This window comes from Kogia breviceps, chromosome 18, assembly GCF_026419965.1.
Source record: "Kogia breviceps isolate mKogBre1 chromosome 18, mKogBre1 haplotype 1, whole genome shotgun sequence".
NCBI lineage: Eukaryota > Metazoa > Chordata > Mammalia > Artiodactyla > Physeteridae > Kogia > Kogia breviceps.
The window spans coordinates 54598637-54622184 of NC_081327.1; the positions used below are offsets into that span (position 1 = coordinate 54598637).

General features: G+C 52.3%; 1 protein-coding gene and 1 long non-coding RNA gene across 7 annotated transcripts in view; one reads left to right on the plus strand and one right to left on the minus strand.

The window, feature by feature from the left end:
- The first annotated feature begins 740 nt into the window (after positions 1–740).
- LOC136793118 (uncharacterized) overlaps positions 741–23548 on the plus strand; it is a 44877-nt gene continuing 22069 nt past the window's right edge. For both annotated transcript variants that reach the window (XR_010837982.1, XR_010837983.1), the window contains exons 1-3: positions 741–1303; positions 6482–6577; positions 12059–12185. This is a non-coding gene — a long non-coding RNA (uncharacterized lncRNA). The remainder of the gene's footprint in view (positions 1304–6481; positions 6578–12058; positions 12186–23548) is intronic.
- ZDHHC7 (zinc finger DHHC-type palmitoyltransferase 7) overlaps positions 19405–23548 on the minus strand; it is a 30097-nt gene continuing 25953 nt past the window's right edge. For all 5 annotated transcript variants that reach the window (XM_059045519.2, XM_067020275.1, XM_067020278.1 and 2 more), the window contains 4 exons: positions 23324–23420; positions 22803–22884; positions 21998–22128; positions 19405–21374 (listed from right to left, as the gene is read on the minus strand). In XM_059045519.2, coding sequence (XP_058901502.1) covers positions 21198–21374; positions 21998–22128; positions 22803–22884; positions 23324–23420 — 487 coding nt within the window. In that variant the 3' untranslated portion in view covers positions 19405–21197. The remainder of the gene's footprint in view (positions 21375–21997; positions 22129–22802; positions 22885–23323; positions 23421–23548) is intronic.

The window sequence follows — 23548 nt, forward strand, 5'->3', positions numbered from 1 at the left end:
ACATATACGTATGTCCCCATATCTCTTCCCTCTTGCGTCTCCCTCCCTCCCACCCTCCCTATCCCACCCCTCTAGGTGGTCACAAAGCACCGAGCTGATCTCCCTGTGCTATGCGGCTGCTTCCCACTAGCTATTTTACGTTTGGTAGTGTATCTATGTCCATGCCACTCTCTCACTTCGTCACAGCTTACCCTTCCCCCTCCCCATGTCCTCAAGTCCATGCTCTAGTAGGTCTGTGTTTTATTCCCATCCTACCCCTAGGCTCTTCATGACATTTTTTTTTTTTTCCTTAGAGTCCATATATATGTGTTAGCATACGGTATTTGTTTTTCTCCTTCTGACTTACTTCACTCTGTATGACAGACTCCAGGTCCATCCAAGGAATCCCTTCTTAAGCTGGAGTGGAGCTGAAACTCAATCCCCCTCCCCCCGCTCTCCCGCCAGTTGGCAGAAACATAGTTTACTAGTTAAGGGTGTATGCTAGCTGCCCTAACAAGCAAGTCTCCACATTTCAATGACTTTAAACGCAACTGAAGTTTGTTTTCCTCTCGATAATGGAGAGCAGGTGTTAAGGGGGTGGCTTTTCCACAAGGCAATTTAGCAACTGAAGGCAGAGAACTCCCTGCCAGCCCGCAGGAGCCCTTTGCTTCCAGCTGGTGGGAAGGGACAGGGCAGGAAGGAGCAGGTGTGGGAAGTTTTTAGAGGAGCACATGACTTCCACGAGACTCCCATTGGCCAGAATTCAGTCACGTGATCTCGCCTACCGGCAAGGGACGCTGGGAAATACCAGTCCGGCTGTGTGCCCTGGAGGAAGAGGGAGTGGTTGGGGGTGGGGGGTGACCCGGCAGCCGGTCTCCGTCACACACGGGCCCCGTGAGATTGCCTGTGCGACGCCGTCAAACGTCCTCCTGTAGACAGAGCTGGGGGGAAGCTGCCCTTTGGAACTTTGTTCCCATGTCCCGTGTCCCACGCGGCAACCTCACTTGAGTGCTCACCGCACAGAATCGGAGGACTGGCTAAGACATGGTCCCCGTCCTCTGGGGCTTTCTGTGTCCCTGGAGTCAGCAGACCCAGGAAGAGAGAACTGAGCGAGGCATGACGTCAGAAGTCCACGCTGGCACCCGTGGGGCAGGAAGATGCCTCGGAGCTTCAGCTAAAGGCCCACAGCTGAGGTCAGTTCCCCGTTCGCAACAGGGCGGCCTGTCCGGTCTCCAGGGCTCACCCAGAGCAGCCAAGCCTCGGCGTCATCCGGTCCCACCTCTCCGAGCGGAGCCAGGCCCTGCGAGCTGCAGCTTACGTGCAGGTGGGTTATTCATGTGTGTGGTCACGAGTTCTGGCTGCGGTCGAGTTTCCCACCCTCAGGTCACCATGGGAGCTGGAGAATTCCTTTCTGTGCGTGTGCTGGGTACGGGGTGTCCCATGCACTGCAGGAGGTTTACCCTTAGCCCCGACCTCTCTCCCCAAGGCACTCTTAGCACAGCTCTGAGTTGTGACAACCAAAAGTGTCTCCAGACCTTGCCAACTGTCCCCTGGGGGGCAAAACTGTTGCCAGTCGAGAACCGTGGGTCTGGAGGGTGGTTCTCACACCTGATTACACATTTGAATCACCTGGAAGCTACAGAAAATTACCAATCCAGACCCCACAAGTCCACTCCTAGGTATGGGCCTGAGATAAATGAGGCACGTCCGCAAAAGACTGACTGTAGGACTGTGTTTCTGTTGGCGTGTTTTTTTTTTTTTTTTTTTTTTTTTTGCGGTACGCGGGCCTCTCACTGCTGTGGCCTCTCCCGTTGAGGAGCACAGGCTCCGGACGCGCAGGCTCAGCGGCCACGGCTCACGGGCCCAGCCGCTCCGCGGCACGTGGGATCCTCCCGGACCGGGGCACGAACCCGTGTCCCCTGCATCGGCAGGCGGACTCTCAACCACTGCGCCACCAGGGAAGCCCTGTTGGCGTGTTATTAATAGCTGATGGCTGGGAACAGCCAGAGGTCCATAGGGGATCTGGAGACTAGATGAACAAATCATATATATTCATATAGTGGAATAACACTCCCCAAGGAAGAAAAAAAACCCAACAACAGGCAAGAATCGCACTGCTATTAAGTTGAGCAAAGGAAGCCTCACACAAGAGTACATGTCATGTGATCCCTTGTATCTGAAGTTCAAGAACAGGCAAAACCAATCTATCGTGATAGAGGTGGGGAGAGTGGGTATTTCTGGGGAGGGTAGTGACCAGAAACCTGGGATGCTGGGAATGTTCTGTCCTGATCTTCATGGTGACATGTGGTGTGTGTGGATATAACAGTTCATGTGCCGTGCACTTAAGATGTGCACATACAACTGTTATGCCTTGTTTTCGCTTCCTGTGACAGCTGTAATAAATTACCAAAACTTGGTGATTTAAAGAAACAGGAGTGTATTCTCACAGTTCCAGAAGCCAGAAGTGTGAAATCAGGTGTTGCAGGCCTGTGCTGTCTCTCTGGAGGCTCTAGGGGAGGGACCTTCTTTATCTCCTCCAGCTTCTGGCAGCCACGTTGCTCTCCTGGCTTCTGCTGTCGCACTGCCATGTCCTCTGTGGTTGTGTAATCTCCCTTTGCCTCCCTCGTAAGGATACATGTGATTGCATCTCAACCCACCAGATAATCCAGGATAATCTTCCCATCTCAGGATCCTTAGTTACATCTGCAGAGTCTTTGCCATATAAGGTAACATTGATAGGTCCCAGGGATTCGGACCGGGTATGTTTGGGGGCCCTTATTCAGCCCTCTACATAGCTAAATTTAAAAGAAAAATTTTAACTACCGGTGTGATGGCCCCACCACACACCAATTGAATCAGACTCTCTGCTGTTTCTGTTGATAAGTTAACAAGTCCTGGGCGTAGGGGGTGGAGAGACACTGTTCTGGAGGTGGTTCTTCCCTCGTCAGCGCGTTCGGGAAGGGTAGGATGTCTGTCTTGCTCGACACTTACCGCAGTGCAAAGTTGACTTAACGAACTTGCTAAACATTGAATGAATTGATACATGAATGGATATAGTTACCACTAAGATCTGGGTTTTGCTCCTAACACTTCTGACGCCAAACATGTAGATTTTGCACACCAAGCAATTCTCCAGTTCTCTGCGGACGCCAGCTGGGCGTCTTACAACTTAACTCGATTCGGATACTAGCCCCCCGGCAGGAGAGCAGACCCCGTGGTTCAGGGCTCCGTCCCGCAAGACTGCCCCCCGCTTCAGATGCCAGAGTCGCAAGTGGCGGGTCCCCAGCTCACCCACCCTTCTCTCCGACTTGGCAACAAATCAAGGAATCCCACAACCCCCTCCTCAGCTTCAGTAATTTGCTATGTTGGCTCATAGAACTCAGGGAAGTACTTTGCTTACGTTTACTTCTATTGTAAGTGCAAATCCTTTACATTTACTGTAAAGGATACAGATGAAGAACCGACGAAGAGGTACGTAGTGAGAGGTCTGGAAGGGTCCCAAGTGTAGGAGCTTCTGTCCCCATGGAGTTTGGGGTGCACACCCTCTCGACACATGGGTCCGTTCACCAACCCAGAAGCGTTTTCATGGAGGTTCCATTACACAGGCATGGCTGATAACCTCATTTGCCGCTGGGGATGCCCCCCCACTCGCCTCCCTGGAGGCCGGGGAGGGAGCTGCAAGTTCCAGTCCTCTAGCCACGTGATTGGTGCCTCTGGCAACTGGCGCCCACGCCGAAGCCCTCTGGGAGCCACCGGGAGTCGCCTCGTTAGCATAAACTCAGGTGTGGTGGAGAGGGGCTGGTGAGGGATAACCCAGGACACCCCTTTCTCCCCATCAGCAAAGGACACAGGTTTTAGGACCAAATATACATTCTTTTCCTGTCACAGTATCACAAGAGAGGAGGCGTGTGGCCACAGTCCCTTGGGATGCTCTAAAGTCAGGGGACCCAGCTTCAAACCCAGCCCTGTCGCTTATCGGCTGAGTGGCCGTAACCAGGGCCTCGCGCCGCCCCACCCTTTCTCCTCACCAGGGAAGTGGGGACACTGCTGGGGGAATTCATGAGATGACGTCTGTCCCTGTGAACCTGCTTGAATCCAAAACAAGTGCACGTCTTTCCGTGCAAAACATCTCATGCTGAGCCCATGGTAAATAGTGACTTCCCGGGTGAATCAAAGAAAATCCAAAGATGCGGGTGTTAGGCAAGTGGGATTTACGTGCTTGCCTCACTGGCGGCATAAAATTCGCTCCCTGCAAACGTGCAGCGCTTGTGAAATAGCTGAGCGCTCTTTGAAGGCAACGAGGAGGGACCCTGGAGAATGTAAGCTGGGTGGGGGGACAGATAAGGTCCTTTTGAGGATGACAACCGTAAAACCCTTTCCTAAGTCGAGGGTGATGTCGTAACCCAGTTGCCTCTGCCTGCGTAACCGTATGCCCAGTAAATAGCATAACGGTGTGCTGTTGAGTTTGACAGGGGAAAACAAACAAACAAAAGAAAAACACCCCAACGACAACAAAAACCTCCTCCTCAGGAGAGCTTGGAGTCTGATGGTCTTGCTGTAAGACGTCCCGCTTGGTTTGGGATTTCAGGCGAGTCTCTGGGGGGAGCGGGGAGACAAGGGCCTGGTCCCGTGGAAATTTCCTAGTAGGGTTTATTTTGAAGCAAAGGCTTGGCAGCCCTGACCCTGTCTCCTTGGCCAGACAGAGCCTCTTTGAAAAGAGTCAAAAACAGCAGGGACGGGAAACGGCCCTCGAGGGAGCTGGTTTTAGTGGAATCCTCTTCTTCCAGAAAGAACTGCCGAGACCAGCCCGGGCATCCCTTGCTTTATGGAATTCAGCTCAGCGCACGTGTGGTCAGCAGAGTAATGCCCGCTGCCTGGCCCCACCCCGGCCTGATTCCCGGAATCGCTGTGTACGTGACCTGACGTGGCAGAAGGGCCTTTGCAGGCGTGCTTGAGTTGAGGACCTTGCGATGGGGAGATGATCCTGGGTGATCCGGGTGGGTCCAGTGGAATTGCACGAGTCCTTGAAATCAGAGACCCCTTCCCAGCTGGGGCCAGAGAGAGAGGAGGCAGTGGAGCAGGTTCAGAGATGCAATGGCGCTGACTTTGAAGATGGAGAAGGGGGCCGTGAGCCAAGGAATAGGGGCCACTGCTAGCAGCTGAAAGGGCGAGGAATAGCTTGCCCCCTAGAACCTCAGGCAGCACCACTGATACCTGATTCAGATTTAGCCCCGTGCGCCCCGTGGTGAATTTCCGACCTCCAGGTGGGAGATGTTGAGCGGGTGTTGCTGAAGCTGCAAAGTTTGTGGAAATGTGTTTGCAGCAGCGATAGAAAATCGAAACATCACCTTCCTCTCTCTAAAAAGTTTATCAACGTATAGTTGATTTGCAATGTTGTTATTTTATACTGTTCAGGAAAGTGGTTCAGTTATATACATCTACATATATGCTTTTGAGCATTTTTTTTTTTTTTTTTTGTGGTAGGCGGGCCTCTCACTGTTGTGGCCTCTCCCTTCGCGGAGCACAGGCTCCGGACGCGCAGGCTCAGCAGCCATGGCTCACGGGCCCAGCCGCTCCGCGGCATGTGGGATCTTCCCGGACCGGGGCACGAACCCGTGTCCCCTGCATCAGCAGGCGGATTCTCAACCACTGCGCCACCAGGGAAGCCCCATATATGCTTTTTCATAGTCTTTTCCATTCGGGTTTATCCCAGGATATTGAATGTAGTTCCCTGTGCTTTACAGGAGGACCTCGTTGTTTATCTGCTCTCTGTGTAAGAGTTTGCATCTGCTCACCCCAGGCTCCCACTCCGTCCCTCCCCCAGCCACCCCCTTGGCAACCACAAGTCTGTTTCTGTTTGGTAGATAAGTTCATTCGTGTCATATTTTAGATTCCACAGATAAGTGATATCATATGGTATTTGTCTTTCTCTGTCTGACTTACCTCACTTAGTACGATCATCTCCAGGTCCATCCCTGTTGCTGCAAACGGCATTATTTCATTTCTTTTTATGGCTGAGTAGTAGCCCGTTTATATACGTGCCACATCTCCTTTATCCATTCATCTGTTGGTGCACGTTTACGTTGTTTCCATGTCTTGGCTGTTGTAAATAGTGCTGCTATGAACGTTGAGGTGCAGGTATCTTCTTGGGTTATAGTTTTCTCTGGATGTATGCCCAGGAGTGGGATTGCCGGATCATATGGTAGCTGTATTTTTTTATTTTTTAAGGAACCTCCATATTGTTCTCCATAGTGGCTGCACCAATTTACATTCCCACCAACAGTGTGGGAGGGTTCCCTTTTCTCCACATCCTTTCCAATATTTGTTATTTGTAGACTTTCTAATGGTGGCCATCCTGACTGGTGTGAGAAATAATTGTAGTTTTGATTAATAATTAGCGAACGTCACCTTTCTTGAGCACCTACTGTGTGCCCATTCCTGGGATGGGATCCCTAATCCTGGCGACCACCTGTGACGCTGAGCTTGTGATCCCATTTTACAGGTGAGTAAGCTGAGGCTCGGCGAGGTGAACTGACATCCTGAGAGGGAATGGGAACCTTGGCCGACTCCAGCCACCCTGGGCCTCGCGCTGCCACAGGTAAGATGGGCAGGAATGTGAGCCTGCAGCGTGTGGTGCACAGTAGGTGCTTAGTCAGTGTTACTTCTCTCTTTCCTTTTCCCAAACATCAGGTGTCCAGCAGGGCTGGCTGTGAAGTGGGTGATATTTTCTTCCTGACTGCCCTGTAAAACCATTACAAAATCAACCCTGGTTCCCAAGGGCAAAAACCTCCCCTGAGGGCTTCCCTGGTGGCGCAGTGGTTGAGAGTCCGCCTGCCGATGCAGGGGACGCGGGTTCGTGCCCCGGTCCGGGAAGATCCCACATGCCGCGGAGCGGCTGGGCCCGTGAGCCGTGGCCGCTGAGCCTGCGCGTCCGGAGCCTGTGCTCCGCAACGGGAGAGGCCACGACAGTGAGAGGCCCGCGTACCAAAAAAAACAAAAAAACAAAAAAAAAAAAAAACAAAAACCTCCCCTGATAGAGGCCATGATGGTGGGTAAAAGGCTCTCGCCAGTGGAACTGGGAGGCAGGTCTCTCACGTTGGCTCTGGATGATCGCTGTGTGACCTCAGGCTGGTTACCGCCCCTCTCTGGGAAGCGTGTAGTTGCCGTTGACTCAAGTCCCCCTGCAGTGTCAGTCTCCAGGGAGCCTGTGAGCAAACTGTGGTCCCCATCCAGAGGACTGAGGTCAGGCCGGGCTGGTGGCTGCTGCTGTGTCTCCACATGCCTCCTGGGAGGGCACACACGGGCCCGAACAGCGAAGTCAAGCCCTCCTGCCATCCAAAAGGCCAAAGTGTGAATGTCCCTCTGCTGTGAATCGCTTTGATGAGAGTACGGGGCCTGTGGGCTTAAAGGGGGGCCTAACCCAAGCCTGGGGTGACCAGGGAAGGCTCCCTGGAGGAGGTGGTGACCGAGCCAGGCCTTAAACAGTATGTGACAAGTAGTCGTTCGTTTTTCCATCTGTGTGATTAACAGGCATCTATACCATGTCTACAGAGTTCCAATGCCAAGTCAGGTGTTGGGAAAACGAGGGCACATCAGGTGTTGGCCCTGGGAGATTTGAGGCCAGGAAAGTGGCGAGGATGTCTCAGACCTCCCTTTCCAGGCTGCACGGGGCCAGGGCGTGGCCAGCTGGGTGCAGGGGTGCTGGCAGGGCTGTCCCCACGTGGGGGTAAGAGCCAAGGGCCCGCACCCCGTTAGGGTTGGGAGAGCCGTGTGGTAGGGTAGCACGCAGCCAAGAACAGGAGGAGGTGGCACTGCCTCTGGTCTGGAACGACCTCCAAGGTACATCGTTAAAGTGAAAAACAGCAAAGTGCCAAACTGCAGGATGGGGCCATTATGCTACATACGCGTGCACGTGTGTGTGAGTACACGTAGGGGACGCCCAGGACACGGACCAGCAAGTCTCTCCCGCACCTGAGACCCTGTTCCTGGGAGGATGTTTGCTGCTCCTCTGAGGAGCCCACAGGGTTGCAGAAAGCCAGGAGGGCTGGGGGGAGAGGGGACAGGCCCAGAGCAGGCGAGCAAGGCTGGGGTGAAGGCCCGCCCCGACACGGGGTTGCTGCGTGGCTTTGAGGTGGATGCTTGTTATATGTATACAAACGTGATGGGGTGTTACTCAGCCGTGACCCGCTCCGCCACGCATGAGCCTCGAAGACGTGCTGAGTGAGGGAAGCCAGGCACAGCGTGTGGGTCCGTCCACAGGCAGTGCCCAGAACAGGCAAATCCGTAGAGACGGAGTACGTGAGTGGTCGCTGGTGGCTGCGGAAGGGGCAGTGAGTCATGTTGGGTCTGGGGTGTTTTCGGGGATCATGGAAGTGCTTTGGAACTGAACGGAGGTAGTGGTTACACAACACTGTGACGGTACCAAATGCCACTGAATTGTCTACTTTAAAATGGTCAGTTGGGCTTCCCTGGTGGCGCAGTGGTCGAGAGTCCGCCTGCCGATGCAGGGGACGCGGGTTCGTGCCCCGGTCCGGGAAGATCCCACGTGCCGCGGAGCGCCTGGGCCCGTGAGCCGTGGCCGCTGCGCCTGCGCGTCCGGAGCCTGTGCTCCGCGGCGGGAGGGGCCACGGCAGTGAGAGGCCCGCGTACCGCAAAAAAAAAAAAAAAAAGGTCAGTTGTTTTTCTTTTTTTTTTTTTAATCTAAGTAGAGTTGATTTACAGTGTTGTGTTAATTTCTGCTGCACAGCAAAGTGGCTCAGTTATACATATATATTCTTTTTCATATTCTTTTCCCTTCTGGTCTGTCACAGGGTATTGAGCGTAGTTGCCTGTGCTCTACGGTAGGACCTTGTTGTTTACCCATGCTCTATGCAAAGACATAGCTGCTCACCCCAGCCTCCCACCGTCCCCTCCCCCTTGGCAACCACAAGTCTGTTCTCTATGTCTGAGAGTCTGTTTCTGTTTCAGAGATATGTGCGCTTGTGTCATGCTTTAGATTCCACATATAAGTGATATCATATGATATCTATCTTTCTCTTTCTGACTGACCTCGCTTAGTATGATCATCTCTAGTTGCAGCCATGTTGCTGCGAATGGCATTATTTCATTGTTTTTTTTATGGCTGAGTAGTATTCCATTGTATGTATGTACTACATCTTCTTTATCCATTCATCTGTCGACGGACATTTCGGTTGTTTCCACATCTTGGCTATTGTGAGTAGTGCTGCTGTGAACGTAGGGGTGCGTGTATCTTTTTGAATTACAGTTTTGTCTGGACATGTGCCCAGGAGTGGGATTGCTGGATCATATGGTAGCTCTTATTTTTAGTTTTTAAGGAACCTCCATATTGTTTTCCATTGTGACTGTACCAGTTTACATTCCCAATAACAGTGCAGGAGGGTTCCCTTTTCTCCACACCCTCTCCACCATTTATTATTTGTAGACTTTTTAACGATGGCCATTCTGATGGGTGTGAGGTGGTACCTCATTGTAATTTGGATTTGCATCTCTCTAATAATTAGCGACGTTGAGCATCTTTTCATGTGCCTGTTGGCCACCTGTATGTCTTCTTTGCAGAAATGTCTATTTAGGTCTTCTGCCCATTTTCAATTGGGTTGTTTTTTTGTTGTTGAGTTGTATGAGCTGTTGGTATATTTTGGAAATTAAGCCCTTCTTGGTCGCATCATTTGCAAACATTTTCTCCCGTTCTATAGGTTCTCTTTTCATTTTGTTTATGGTTTCCTGTGCTGTGCAAAAGCTTTTAAGTTTGTTTAAGTCCCATTTGTTTATTTTTGCTTTTACTTCTGTTGCCTTGGGGGACTGACCTAAGAGAACATTGGTATGATTTATGTCAGAGAATGTCTTGCCTCTATGCTCTTCTAGGAGTTTTATGCTTGTCCTCTCTTACATTTAGGTCTTTAAGCCATTTTGAGTTTATTTTTTGTATGGTATGAGGGTGTGTTCCAGCTTCATTGATTTACTGTGCAGCTGTCCCACTTTTCCAGCACCACTTGCTGAAGAGACTGTCGTTTTCGCGTTGTATATTCTTGCCTCCTTTGTCGAAGATTAATTGACCATAGGTGTGTGGGTTTATTTCTGGGCTCTCTATTCTGTTCCATGGATCCATATGTCTGTTTTTGTGCCAGTACCATGCTGTTTTTATTACTGTAGTTTTGTAGTATTATCTGAAGTCTGGGAGCATTATGCCTTAAAATGGTCAGTTTTATGTTATGTGAATTTTGCCCCCATAAATTCTTTTAAAAGAATTCAAACGTCCCGATGACTGTGCATGTGAGGACGGCCACCCCGGGCCCCAGGCAGCTGGCCAGGGAAGAATGGGGCCCAGGGAGCCATGAATCTGCATTTCTAGGTGTAACCTCCTGTTTTGCAGACGGGAGCAACTGACGGTTGGTTTTTGACTCACCCATGGGGGCTGGTTCCAGGTCACGGCCACCAGTCTGTGGCCTCTGCCCAAGAGCATCCACGCTTGGTCCAGAGTGCCTTGACGGCTGCCCACAGGCCTCGGGCTTTGCTGGGAAACAGGAGGGCAGATGGAAAAGTAACCCCGGTGGGGAGAGAGTCCCAGACAAACTGAAGACGCTGGTGGTTTTCAAAGACATGAGCTGCAGCCTCTTAAAATTCCCCAGGCCTCCCTGCCATGGATAAAATGCTTTCTGGGGAGATTGCAAATGTTTGCCCTGGTGGGACTTTGTTATAAATGGACTTGGTTTTGTTTAGTTGGTTACGGTTTTATTTGGTTAAAAAAAAAACCAACCCTGCAAGATCATCTTAACTGAGGACTCCATGTTAATCCCCCAAAACCAAGAAAGGGCAAACCAGATGGATGAGGAGTCTGACCGCGCGCTGCACGTCGGGCCCGGCCGCAAAGCCCTTCATCGGACCGGCCTGCCGTAGTTGCTGCCGTCTCTGGAGCGCCTACCATCCCGGTCAGCCCTGGATGGTTCCTTCTTTCTCATCCTCCCAAAGGCTTCACAAGGCAGGAACTGTTGTTGCGTTGTTCTAAAGATGAGGAAACTGAGGCCCAGAGAGGTCAAGGGTGCTTGCCCCAGGTCATACAGCTGGGAGGTGGCAGGGATGGACATTGTAGCCTGTCTGGCTCTTTCAATGGTATCTCACAGCCACTTAGGCTGAAAACCAGACCTGCCCTCAGAGTAACCCTCATGGAGGCCACCTGGTCACTGAGATTTCTGGGGCGCTGAGCAGAGCCCTGTGTCTGCCAGTGAGCCTGCAAGGCCACCGGTGAGCAACCGTCCCCTGGTGCCCAGATGGCAAGGTGTCACCCAGGCTGAGTCCAGAGAAAGGCCATGTGCAGACCCCCCTCCCTGGCCACTTAAACCCGCACCCCTGCATCCCATTGGGGTGGCTTTCCACAGCAGATGCAACCTCTGCTCCCACCAAGGGCCCCTAACAATCCACCCAAGAGGGAAATGTCTTTGAAACTCCTGATCTTGAAGAGTCCGTTTGCTTTGCTCCTGGGCTTTGGGGGAGATGGTCAGCCCATCTTTAAGAAATCTGCTTCAGATGAGCCCCCGCCCCACCCAGCTGATGACCTTTGTGTCTGTGCACATGTGTTAACCCCTCAGCATCTTCTCTGAGCCCAGTAGGCTGACACGTGAGCTTCACCAGCTCTTCCAACCCCAGTGTTCTCTGATTTTAACCAGCTCCAATTCTGAGTTCACTGCCAAGCCTTTCCCTGCCCCAGGGCCTTTGCACAGCCCTTCCCTCCCCCAGGGGCCCTCCCTGATTCTTCTTTCTCTGTGATACTCTCGCTAATGCTCCCTCTCCCTGCTGCTCTGTTCTTTTATAGCACGAATCACAGCATATAATTATACATTTAATTTCTTATATTTGTGTTTACTGAGGGCAGAGGCCTCGCCAGCACACAGTAGGTGTTCAGTAAATATTTGTGGACCGGCTGGCTGGATGCGCCAATGTTGTAGGAATTTTTCTGTGGCCTGAGCAGTGTGCAGTGCCCACGCATTTGCTATCCCATGGCGCCCTCTGGTGGACATTAGGCAGATGCCAGGCTGAGACTAACCCCTTTCTCCTCTCCTTTCAGCATCGTCCCCAGCCCCGTGCCACCTGGGACCTGGCCGCCGAGGTGTGGCCACCATCGGTGACGTGAGTACATGAAGCAGCAAAAATGGGTCTTCCTGGAGTTCTGTGAGCTGCTTCTGGATGACCAGGTGAGTTGGAAGTCAGCCAGCTTCTCACATTATCATCAATAATATTGTCATTGTTATTAAATAGCGTTAGTAATGTTCAACACAAAACACTCCTTGTGCGCCGCCCGTGGATCCCTGAGCAGCCTCTCCCTGCCGTCGCCTGGGTCCCTTCCCTCTCTGCTCTTCCAGCTGGTGATGGAGGCCGTGGTGGGCACGTGCCTGTCGTTAACCCATCTCCGTTGCGCCTGGATTTGCATTAAAGCTTATGGGGAGAAGGTCAAGCAAGTTTATATCCTGAGCCAGGGAATGGGATGCTGTGGGACACACATCCCAGACACTCAGAAAGCAGAGTCTGAATATCAGAGGAAGCCCGCGAGTTCCCGGTTGGGCCTGGCACCTGCACGCGTGCTGAGCACAGCACAGAGGCTTCCGGCGCGGGAGCGGGCGCAGCTCCGGGAAACCGACAGGCATCGCTCAAGTCTGAGGGAGGCACGAATCAGCCCGCAGACAAGGATGAAGTTCATCTGGCATACGCTTTGTGTTTCAAACCCTGAACTGAAAATAGTATTGAAAATACCTCGGGGGCTTCCCTAGTGGCGCAGCGGTTGAGAGTCCGCCTGCCGATGCAGGGGACGCGGGTTCGTGCCCCGGTCCGGGAAGATCCCACATCCGGGAACCCGTGAGCCACGGCCGCTGCGCCTGCGCGTCCAGAGCCTGCGCTCCGCAACGGGAGAGGCCACAACAGCGAGAAGCCCGCGTACCGCAAAAAAAAAAAAGAAAAAGAAAAAAAAGAAAATACCTCGGTGAAGGTTTTATTGTTTTCGACTCCTCTGTTTATTCAAGAAGTTATTATTTTTTTTATTATTATTATTTTTACTTTAAAAAATAAAAACAGAGAAGGATCTAGGTTAGAAAAAAGTGCTTTTATTCTAGCCAAAACGCCCGTGGGGAATCCCTCCTTTCTCCCTACCTGTGAGAACCTGGGCACATCCTGTAACCTTGATGAAACTCAGTTCTTCTGGTCTATAAAGTGGGTATCCTGTTATCTGCCTGCAGGTCGTAGGGAAAAGGCAATCAGATCACGTATCGGACGGCATTTTGGAAACCGGAAACGTCGAAACTGCGTCCTGGCGATCACTACTATTCTTTAACCTTGCACTTGGAGCTTTTCTCGGAACTCAAGCAAATTCTACCAGCCGGGGGACCGTGCGGGTTTGTCAGAGGGGTTGCTGCCTGTGAGCCTCACTTTCCTGGTGCCCACGGGCCTGTCAACCTGTGGCGCGATGGCACGTCGCGCTTGGCCGTCCCCCGCCGGGCTCCTGCCGGGGAGAGGATTTCAGGGCTGGGGCACTGGTGCGCCGGTGGACTCAGGGTAACACTGTGTCTCGAATGAGCCAGAGCCTGTGTACCCAAAGGACCGTGTCCGCTTCAAAGTGGGCCCCGGCCACCTCCGCGCTGATTTGATGTCGTCTCTGGGCCTTAAAACAGGCCTGCCACTTAGGGGAAGTGGCTTCAGAGCTGGGTGACCCCTTCCTCGGGGTGGCTGGGAAGCAGCCAGGGTCACGGCAGGGCGGCAGGGCGGCGAGGACCTCCCTTTGCTGCCGCACGTGTCACCGAACCCCAGCAGCAGCCGGGACGCTAGCTCTGCGGGACCGCGGCTCTCCCCTCCCACGTGACGCCGCCGAAGGGGCCACCCCCCACTGACGGACGCGTTTCCTGCTTAAATAATCTGCCTTCCTCTGGCTTTTCCTTCAGCCCGTGTGAGCCGGGTCACCGTCCAGGCTTGTCTCGCTAAAGCCATAGACGGTCCTCGGAATGAAGAGGCTCTAAACATCCTTTTAAAGTAGACGGCAAGCGGCTCAACTCGGTAGCCTTCTTTCTGGGTCATGTACTCAAAAAACACTGTTTATTCTACAAACCTATGAGGACTTAGAAATTGAGATTTCATGAAAGGCTCGTCACCTCAGCAAACCCAAATGCTCTCCTTGCCCTCTGTTCCCTTCCTGTTTCAACTGTGTACAGACGTGCGTGTCATCCTGACAGAGGATTGTCCTCGCCGCTCACACAAGCGAAACACGTCTCAGCGTGGCCAGATGGTTAATACTTTGCGCAGCTCCCATAGGGAAATGAACGCTTCCCACGTTGGCTGACATCTAGACTTTGCTACTCAAAGTGTGGGCCACGGACCAGCAGCAACAGCACCACCGGGAGTTGGTTAGAAATGCAGAGTCTCAGGCCGTGCCCAGGGCCTGCTGAGTCCGAATCTCAATTTTACTCGGATGCAGGGAATTTGCGCGTCCATTCAAGTGTCAGTGTGTAAACTGTTGGATGTATTTGGACAACACGGTGATGTCCGCACGAGAAGGCGGCCTTGCAGGGCGTTCACTTCTCTGGGTTCTCGTGTGTAAATGACTCTTGAGAAGAACCTGGGGGCTTTAGGGACCCAAGTAAATGTAAGTGCTTGCTCCCAGCTCATCTCCAGTCAGCCTTCAAAGCTGCGCTGCTTTGGGATGTTCCAGCACTGGAAAAAAAAAATCACAGCCATAGAGCCAAGTGTCTAGTGCCCACCTGGGTGGAGAGAGGCGAGGACCAAAAAATGGGCCAGATATTTTTAGGAACAATGGGCTGATGCCACAGGAAGGGAGACGGCGTAACAGTGGCAGCACCAAGTTTCACGAGTTGGAATTCAATGACGTCGTCGCTGATTCCTGCAGCTGTTTTGTCTCACCCAGAGTTGCTGTGTTTATGTTACTTGGAAAATGTGTGGCGACCACGTGACCTGCAACCAGGTCACCGATCCTGTGGCGCCATCTTTATAGCTTCGGGAGGTCCGCGTGGTCTGGAGCAGCTCGTCACCCTTGGTCTGGGGCTGGGTAGGAGCCTTCGTTTCTCCCTTCTTGACTCGTTCCACATGATGTCCTCAAGGAGGACAGTCAAAACGAGGAGATGCAATAAAAGAAGAAGCATAATTAAACCCCAAACGTTTCATCATTTGGTTTGAACATTGCATTGCTTCTTTATCATTTTGAGGTCTCAAGTACCTCCCCCCACAATTCCTCAAAACAAAGTATGTGCCACTAGTGCTTGCGTTTGCAGCAGTGACGCCGACCACTAACTCTCTACCAGACCCACCACAGCACTCCCCTCGGCTGGCGTTTTCAAGTGGTGTGCTGTTCCTTCGTGATTTAGTCTTGGTAGGTTTCTGATCCTAGGAACTGATCCTCTTCTTCTGCGTTATCCAGTTTGCCGGCCCGTACTTGTTCACAGTGGTCTCTTGTGACCATTCTTCTTCCTCTGGCATTGGTTATAATGTCTAGTTTTTCATCTCTAGTTTAATTAAGTCTGCACAGACCTATAACTAATACAGAGATTGAGCCAGTGATCAAAAATCTCCCAACAAAGAAAAGTCCAGGAATAGATAGCTTCACTGGTAATTTCCACCAAACATTTAAGGAAGAATTAACACCATTGCTTCTCAAACTCTTTCAAAAAACTGAAAAGGTGGAAACACTTCCAAGCTGATTTTATGAGGCCAGCATTACCCTGATACCAAAGCCAACAACACCACAAGAAAAAACTACAGGCCAATATCCCTGATGAACATGGATGTAAAAGTCCTCCATAAAACACCAACCAACTGAATCCAACAGCACATTAAAAGAATTGTATGCCATGACCAAGTGGGTTTTATCTTTGGAATGCAAGGATGTTTCAACAAACAAAAATCAATTAATGTGATACACCATATTAACCGAATAAAAGATAAAAGATATGATCACCTCTATAGAAGCAAAATTAAAAAAAAAAAAGCATTTGACAAAATTCAACACCCTTTCATGATAAAAACTCTCAACAAGCTAGGAATAGAAGGAAAGTAACATAATAAAGACTATATATAAAAAGCCCACAATTAATATCATACTCAATAATGAAAAACTGAAAGCTTTTCCTCTAAACCAGAAACAAGGCAAGGATGCCCGCTCTCACCTCTTCTATTTAACATAGTACTGGAAGTCCTAGCCAGAGCAGTTAGGCAAGAAAAAGAAGTAAAAGGCATTCAAATTGGAAAGGAAGAAATAAAATTGTCCCTGTTGGCAGACAACATAATGTTGCAAAGTCTAAAGATGCCACCAAAAAACTGCTAAAACTAATAAATTCAGTAAAGTTGCAGAATACAAAATCAACATGCAGAAATCAGTTGCGTTTCTATACCCTAACCACAAACTACCTGAAGGAAATTAGGAAAACAGTCCTATTTACAATAGCACCAAAAAGAATAAAATACTTAGGAATAAACTTAACTAAGGAGGTGAAAGACTTGCATGATGAAAACTACAGAACGCTGATCAAAGAAATTAAAGAAGAAACAAATGGAAAGACATCCATGTTTCTGGACTGGAAGACTTAATATTGTGAAAATGTCCATACTATCCAATATATCTACAGATTCAGCACTATCCCTATCAAAATCCCAACAGTATTTTTTACAGAAATAGAGAAAACTCTTAAAATTCATATGGAACCACAAAAGATCACAAAGAGCCAAATCAGTCTTGAGAAAGAACAAAGCTAGAGGCCTCACACTTTCTAGATTCAAAATATATCACAAAGCTGTTGTAATCAAAACAGTATTGTACTGGCATGAAGACCAGTACCATATGGACCAATGGAACAGAATACAGAGCCCAGAAATAAAACCATGTGTGTACGGTCAATTGGTCTTCAACAAGGGTGCCAATGTTACACGATGGGGAAATGGACAGTCTCTCCAGCGAGTGATTTTTTAGAAAACTGGACGTCCACATATCTTACACCACAGAGACTGGACCCTTACCTTACACCGCACATAAAACACATCAACTCCAAGTGAGTCAGACTTAAACAAGAGGCCTGAAACTCCTAGCATAGCACACGGGGTTGAAAACAGTGTCCATACAACCTGTGCGTGGATGTTTATGGCACCTTTACTCATCATTGCCAAAACTTGGAGGCAAGCATGATGCCCTTAGGTAGCCGAATGGATAAACTGGCACAGCCAGAGAGTGGAATACTATTCAGCACTAAAGGGAAATGCCCTGTCAAGCCATGAAAAGACACAGAGGAACCTTAAAGGCATATTACTGTGCGAAGACAATCTGAAAAAGCTACTTTATGGTTCCAGCTCTATGAGACTGTGGAAAAAGGCAAAACTATGAAGGCAGCAAAAAGATCAGTGGTTGCCAGTGTGGACAAGGGAGTGGAGGGACAGGTAGGCAGAGCACAGAAGATTTCTAGGGCATTGAAAATACTTGGAGTGCTGCCATAATGGTAGATACACGGCATCAGACACTTGTCCAAACCCATGGAATGTACACCAAGAGTGAACCTAATGTAACCATGGACTCTGGGTGGTGATAACGTGTCAGTGTAGGTTCATCAGTGACAAGTGCACCACCTGGCGGAGAGGCTGACAGTGCAGGGAGGCTGTGCGTTGTGCGTGTGTGGGGACAGCGGGTATGGGGGAACTCTCTCTACCTTCCTCTCAATTATACTGTGTACCTAAAACTGCCCTTTAAAACGTAGTCTTTTAAAAAACTCTTGGAAATTAAAACTATCACAGCCTGAATAAAATATCCAATAGAAGAGATAGAAGACAAAGTTAGTTATATTTTCCAGAAAACAGAGGAGACAATGAGAGGAAATCAGAGGAGAGTCTAGGCAGCCCAATGGGTAAAAGTCAGAAAAATAAGAAACTGGAGAGGGTGAAACTCCCAAAGACGGAACACGACAGTCTTTTTAAAAAAAATTTTATTTATTATTGGCTGCGTTGGGTCGGGCTTTCTCTAGTTGCGGCGAGCAGGGGCTACTTTTCGTTGCAGTGCGCGGGCTTCTCATTGCGGTGGCTTCTCGTTGTGGAGCCACGGGCTCTAGGCGCGTGGGCTCAGTCGTTGTGGCTCGCGGGCTCTAGAGCTCAGGCTCAGTAGCTGTGGTGCTCGGGCTTAGTTGCTCCGCGGCATGTGGGATCCTCCCGGACCAGGGCTCGAACCTGTGTCCCCTGCACCGGCAGGCGGATTCTTAACCACTGCACCACCAGGGAAGCCCCTGGAACACAGCACTTTTGCCAGAACCGAGGAGCACGTGTCTCAGGTGGAAAGGGTCCACCAAGCATTAGCACAAGGCATCAAGGCAGTGGACTGTTGACTTTGAGGAGCCAAGAACTAAAAAGAAGATAGTGGAGGCTTCCTGAGTTTTTTTTAAAAAAAAAAAGGTCTCCTAAGACAGAAACTGGAAGTTCCCGGACCCTCTCGGCGGCAAGGCTGGGAGGCCGCAGTGGGGTCTCCAAAGTGCACAGAGACCCCGTAATTTCCACGCCTCGCATCAGTCCTGGGGCAGAGCCATTCCTCCCGTAAAGATGAGCACCCGGCTCGGGGAGCGTTCGCTGACCCAGCCGCGTGCACACCTGCAGTTGGCCGCAGCTTCCACGTCCTGTGCAAGGAGCGATCCGGTTTCATACTGGATCCTCAGTCAACACCGTGGGCAGCTGACCTGTCACCGGAGGCTCCGGAACGCTACTTGGGGATCAACAAGGATTTTACGGGCACCCCGCCCACTGTTCCCGGGCTCTTCCCAGGCCGTCTCTCCTTCAGGATACTTCTGTCTGCTTAAGCGGCCAAACCCAAATCTCCTGTCGGAAGACAGGATTCAGCCACCTTCCCAGTTGGGTCATCATTTCATTTTCCATTTTAACGCAGGCGTCATGAGCCTAGTAAACATTCCAACAAGGAAGAACACACAACCGTGGCACGATTCTGCAGAGCCACAAACACAAGCCTGAGGGTGGCTGCCGGCGCGGCGGCGTGCTCGCGTGCTCGGGGACGTGTCTGCAAGGCCGGCCGGCGCCTCCCTACGTGGCGGCCACCCTCGCCTCGCCTCTCTGGGTCCCGCCCTTGAGTGCAAGTACTGGACACACTGTTGAATGAAGTTGTGGGCACCTGAGATGCTGGATGGAAGAGAGTGATCTTTAAAATTTTTATTTCCAAGTGTTCTAAAAAAATGAAGGGACGTTTAGGACAAAGCTAAGTGAGATCAGTTGCGTCAACTGGAAATAAAGTGTTAAATGTGGAGACGGCGACCTTTGGGAGAGCGGCTCACTCGTCCCCGGCGATGATGGGGCTCTGGAAGCAGCGGCCGGGGTGCCGGTGTCAGAGCCGAGCGCGGAAACACGCCAACGACCCACCAAGAACCGCGCCACTCAACAAACTGCTGGAGAATGTCAACTGGTGGCTTTATTTCTTAAAAAAGTTACATTGAAAGAAGAGGTTGAAAAGTCAAGTATACTTGATTTGCACATATCTGCCAAGTGTCACAGGATTCAACCACTTTGATAACTGTTTTTACTGATAACCAGGATATACATACGAAAAGCCTCACGTTGACGCCCAATACACACGTCCAACCCGGATGACACATCTTGCAGCACAGTCTCGGGAAACCCGTCAGTCTCCTGTTCCGTCAGTCCCGCGGCTGCGACTCAGCGCCCGCCCGTCACAGCCCACTTTTCTGCAGTGACCGAGTCCGTCTCACACCCATCCCACAGCTCGCTTACTCAGCTGGACTGTGGTCCAGTCGGCCCTCTGTGGTCCTGCGCCAGCAATGGTAGAAACCCTGATCGGGACAGGGGACGGGTTAATGCAAACGAAAGCAAAACAGCTCACAGATGAGCAAACAGGCGTGGAGACCAGGAGGGAGATGCCCACCCTTCTCAGCGTGGGACGTGGGCTCAGGGGACACCCCCCCCCCACAAGACCCTGTCAGAGATGGCTTCCTCCTCAGTCCCGCGAAACACCGACAAACCAGGCAAGTTTAAGGCGAGTCCCCAGGCAGGGGAGCTGTTTGCTTTCTGGCATAATTTTAAGCTCTGCACCAAGGGTCCTATTTTATCGCTTGTGACGTGGGTAAAGAAACAAAATGATACCCCAAAAAGGTAAAAACTGAAAAATCAAGCTGTCGCCATCCAGAATACTGTCTGCAAGCGAGGCCCACGGGGCCCAGGGGCCCCTGCCTCGCGGCCCCCTCACCTCATCAGGGCCGCGCGCGCGCCCCCCGCACGGCCAGCTGCGCGAGCGTCGGGCTGCAGGTACCGGGCCGCCGCAGACGCTGCTCTCCTCTCACGGAGGCGCCGTTTACACGCTGCTCGTTTGGCCGGAACCAGACAGGTCAGTGCCAAAGCCCTCTCCCGCGCTCAGGATTTCAAAAGAAAATTAAAACAGGAGGGCAACAGAAGACCACACAGGAAAGATTGTTCTTTGGATTGAGATATTCTCCATATGCAGTACATTCAAGTAAACCCCACGGGAGGGAGGACCCCACGCAGCTCTCCCCTCTTCCCTGAAACTCGGTTTCTAAAAAATAGCTTGTCTGTGGCACACGCCCATAACGTGTTATGTTGCCTGAACAACACGGCCCACTTTAAAACACACGTGCACGCACACACACAGACACGCGTGGACTTGCCCACGGGGTCAGGGCCCACCGGCCCCGGGAGGGGAGCAAACCTGCAGCCCTGCTGCTCCGTGCAGCGCCTGCGGCTCCTGCATCCAGGCCCCTCCTGGACCTAAGTGGGCCCTCGGGAATCACGGGGCCAGCGGGAGCTCCCCGAAGCCACCAGCCGCAGAATTCCTGGCCACTGGCTTGGCTCGTTTCCTTCATGACTGACAAAAGCAGCTCGGCACACAGGATTTTAACAACCCGTGTACAACCCACGAAACTTCTTTAAAAATGCCAAGTATGTTAACAAAACTCCTAACTCTGCAGGAAGATAGTGACATTTGGCTTCTTCGTGCGGCCACATCCCTTCGTTACTGGACGGTGACACGGATCGGCGCGCCACCCAGTTAGCGTGGGAACTCCGCCCTCTGTGACCGTAAACGTATGAAACGCTGCTTGCTGCAAGCTACTGGTCTCCACTTGCCCTGCTGGTCACAGATGAGCTGCTGATACCCTTTCCGACCCCAAATAAAGTCCGTGAACAAGTCCCAGCACGATGAGGGCGCCTCACACCGAGAACTCGGGGCCCCCTTTCCTAGGTCTCGTCTGCAGTCGCCTGAATCGGAAGCCGACGAAGGGGTTCATCCAGAGCAGCGAGGGGGGGCCCCCAAAGACAGACTTCATCCCTTCCCACCGCAGCCTCCGCTCCCACGTCGGCTTCTCGCTCTTCAGCCTCTCAATCTCCTGGGGGAGAAAGAAAAGCAAATGGGCGGCGGCGCCAGGAAAGCCCTCAGCAGGTACGGGTCAGGCGAGCGGTGACAACGCGGGAAGCACCACCAGGCTCGTCCCTCCGCACGTGGGAGCGAGGCGCCGCGCTCGGCAGAGGGGTCTCTCCTGGCACCAGCCCTGCGGCCCCCGAGCACAGCCCGGCTGCAGCCACCAGCGGGGTGGACGGCCTGGGCGGCCCCAGAGGCAAAGGGGGAGCCAGCCAGTCCTCCGGGCCAGGGATTGATCTTTTTTTCCACACACGGTACTACAAATGTTTATCAAGCGCCTGCTCTGGGCCTTCAGTTCCAAGACACGAAGGCGACCAACTCCCAGCAGCTGCCAGGGGGCGGAGCCTCCTAGAAACGGAACCTGCCGGCTCTCCCTGCCTGGCCCCTTGACTCTCAAATCACAGGTCCGCTTGAAACCCGAGCTGCACGCAGCGGGGGGGGGCACGTGCGGGGAGTGATGCTGCCGCGGCCCCTCGGGGCTGCCCCATCCACCTCCCGGGTGACACGCGGGCCCCCGCTGTCCGCGGCCGCGCTGCCCACCGACGCGTGCTCGCGCCAAGGCCCAAGCAGAGCCAGCGGGGAGCAGCGTACCGTTTCATCGTTGCATATGGAGTGGATCTGGGTGCCGAACATCACCGCGGTGAAAGTGAAAAACAGCAGCCCCTCAAGGCACAGGAAGATCAACAGGATTACAGTGACTGGAGGTGAAAAATCACTGCATTCTGTGAACAAGGAGAGGCTGGCTGTGACCGGACATGAGAGCGCGGCGAGCAGCCCAGGCCACAGGGCGGGGGGTTCGGCTCACGGAAGAGCCCCCTCCGAGCCGCCCTCAGGCCGGAGTCCACGGAGGAAGGAGCTCGTTTTGTAAACAGGCACACCCGCTGTCCGCCAGGGCCGGAAGGCAGCCCTGCCAGGCAAGAATCCACGCCACCACTTCCTGGTCGGCAGATCCGGAAGGTTCCGTATTACCCCAAGTTTCTACTGAGACTGTATTCATGTACCGCACTGCGTACTAAAATACAGCTAAAGCCAGACAAGATGAGATGTGCGTACACCGTGAGCAGGCCTCACACCCAAGTCCTGACTCGTCTCAGCCACGCACGGTCGACCAGCCGGAGCACAGGCAGGCCCGCTGGGAACAATGCGCATTCTCACCCGCTCTCAAAAATCTGCGAGGTCAGCTGACTAAGGAAGACCAAGCGTATGTACGTGGCTTCACTATAGCAAAATGGCAGTGTGAGAACCGTCCCATCCTCTTTTCTTAAAAAGCTCGATTCATTCCTAAAATAACCGAGAGGATTTCCTTGGAAACTGGAGGCTCCCTTCTCCCTTCCTCGTCCTCCGCCTCCCCTCTCCCCCCACAGCGTGCACGCGCAGGGGCCGCGCCGGGGCTTACCAGTCCACTGCCCTCGGACGCAGGCGACGAACTGCAGCCCGCAGAGCACGAGCGCGTGCACGGACGCCAGCGCGACGTACATCTGCGGGGAGACACCCGTTAGCCCACGCGAGGACGAAAGGCCGCCGAACTGTGCGTTTACTCCTGATCTCACGTGTCAGTGAAAACGAGTGAGGGAGGGAGGAACAGCAGCAGGTGACATCCGCCTGGCCAGGGCCACACTGGACCCAGGGCAGAGCTCCACAGAGGGGAAGTGCCTTCTGCCACTCCAGCAAGAGCCTATTAACAACTGTGGCTCAAGGCATCTGGGAGCCGATTAAACCACAGTGCAACACCTAGAACAACACCAGCAACGTACACTCATCTGGTGGCCTCCTTCCTACCGGGGACCGCACGGGTATCCCTTGAGTCCCAGAGAAGAGGCTGCAGGTCTGATGTCAGAATGAACTTACTCGCTCCAGGTAAGAGTCCAGATAAAGAACTTAGTGCAAGTCACTCACTACATGAGTGTCTTTACTCACAGTGAAGAGCACGAAAAATCTCTGATTCTTTTCTCCGACACAGTTGTTCACCCAAGGGCAGTGGTGATCCATTTTCCGAATACATCTTTTGCAAATACTGAAAAGGAGCAGTTAGATTTTCACTACCCCACGCGCTGAGGAAACACCGCCCAATGAAGACAGCTCTGGGAAGAGGCCACCCAGGGGGCCTCCTGCCCCGGGGAAGGGGTCCCTCCACTGGCGGGT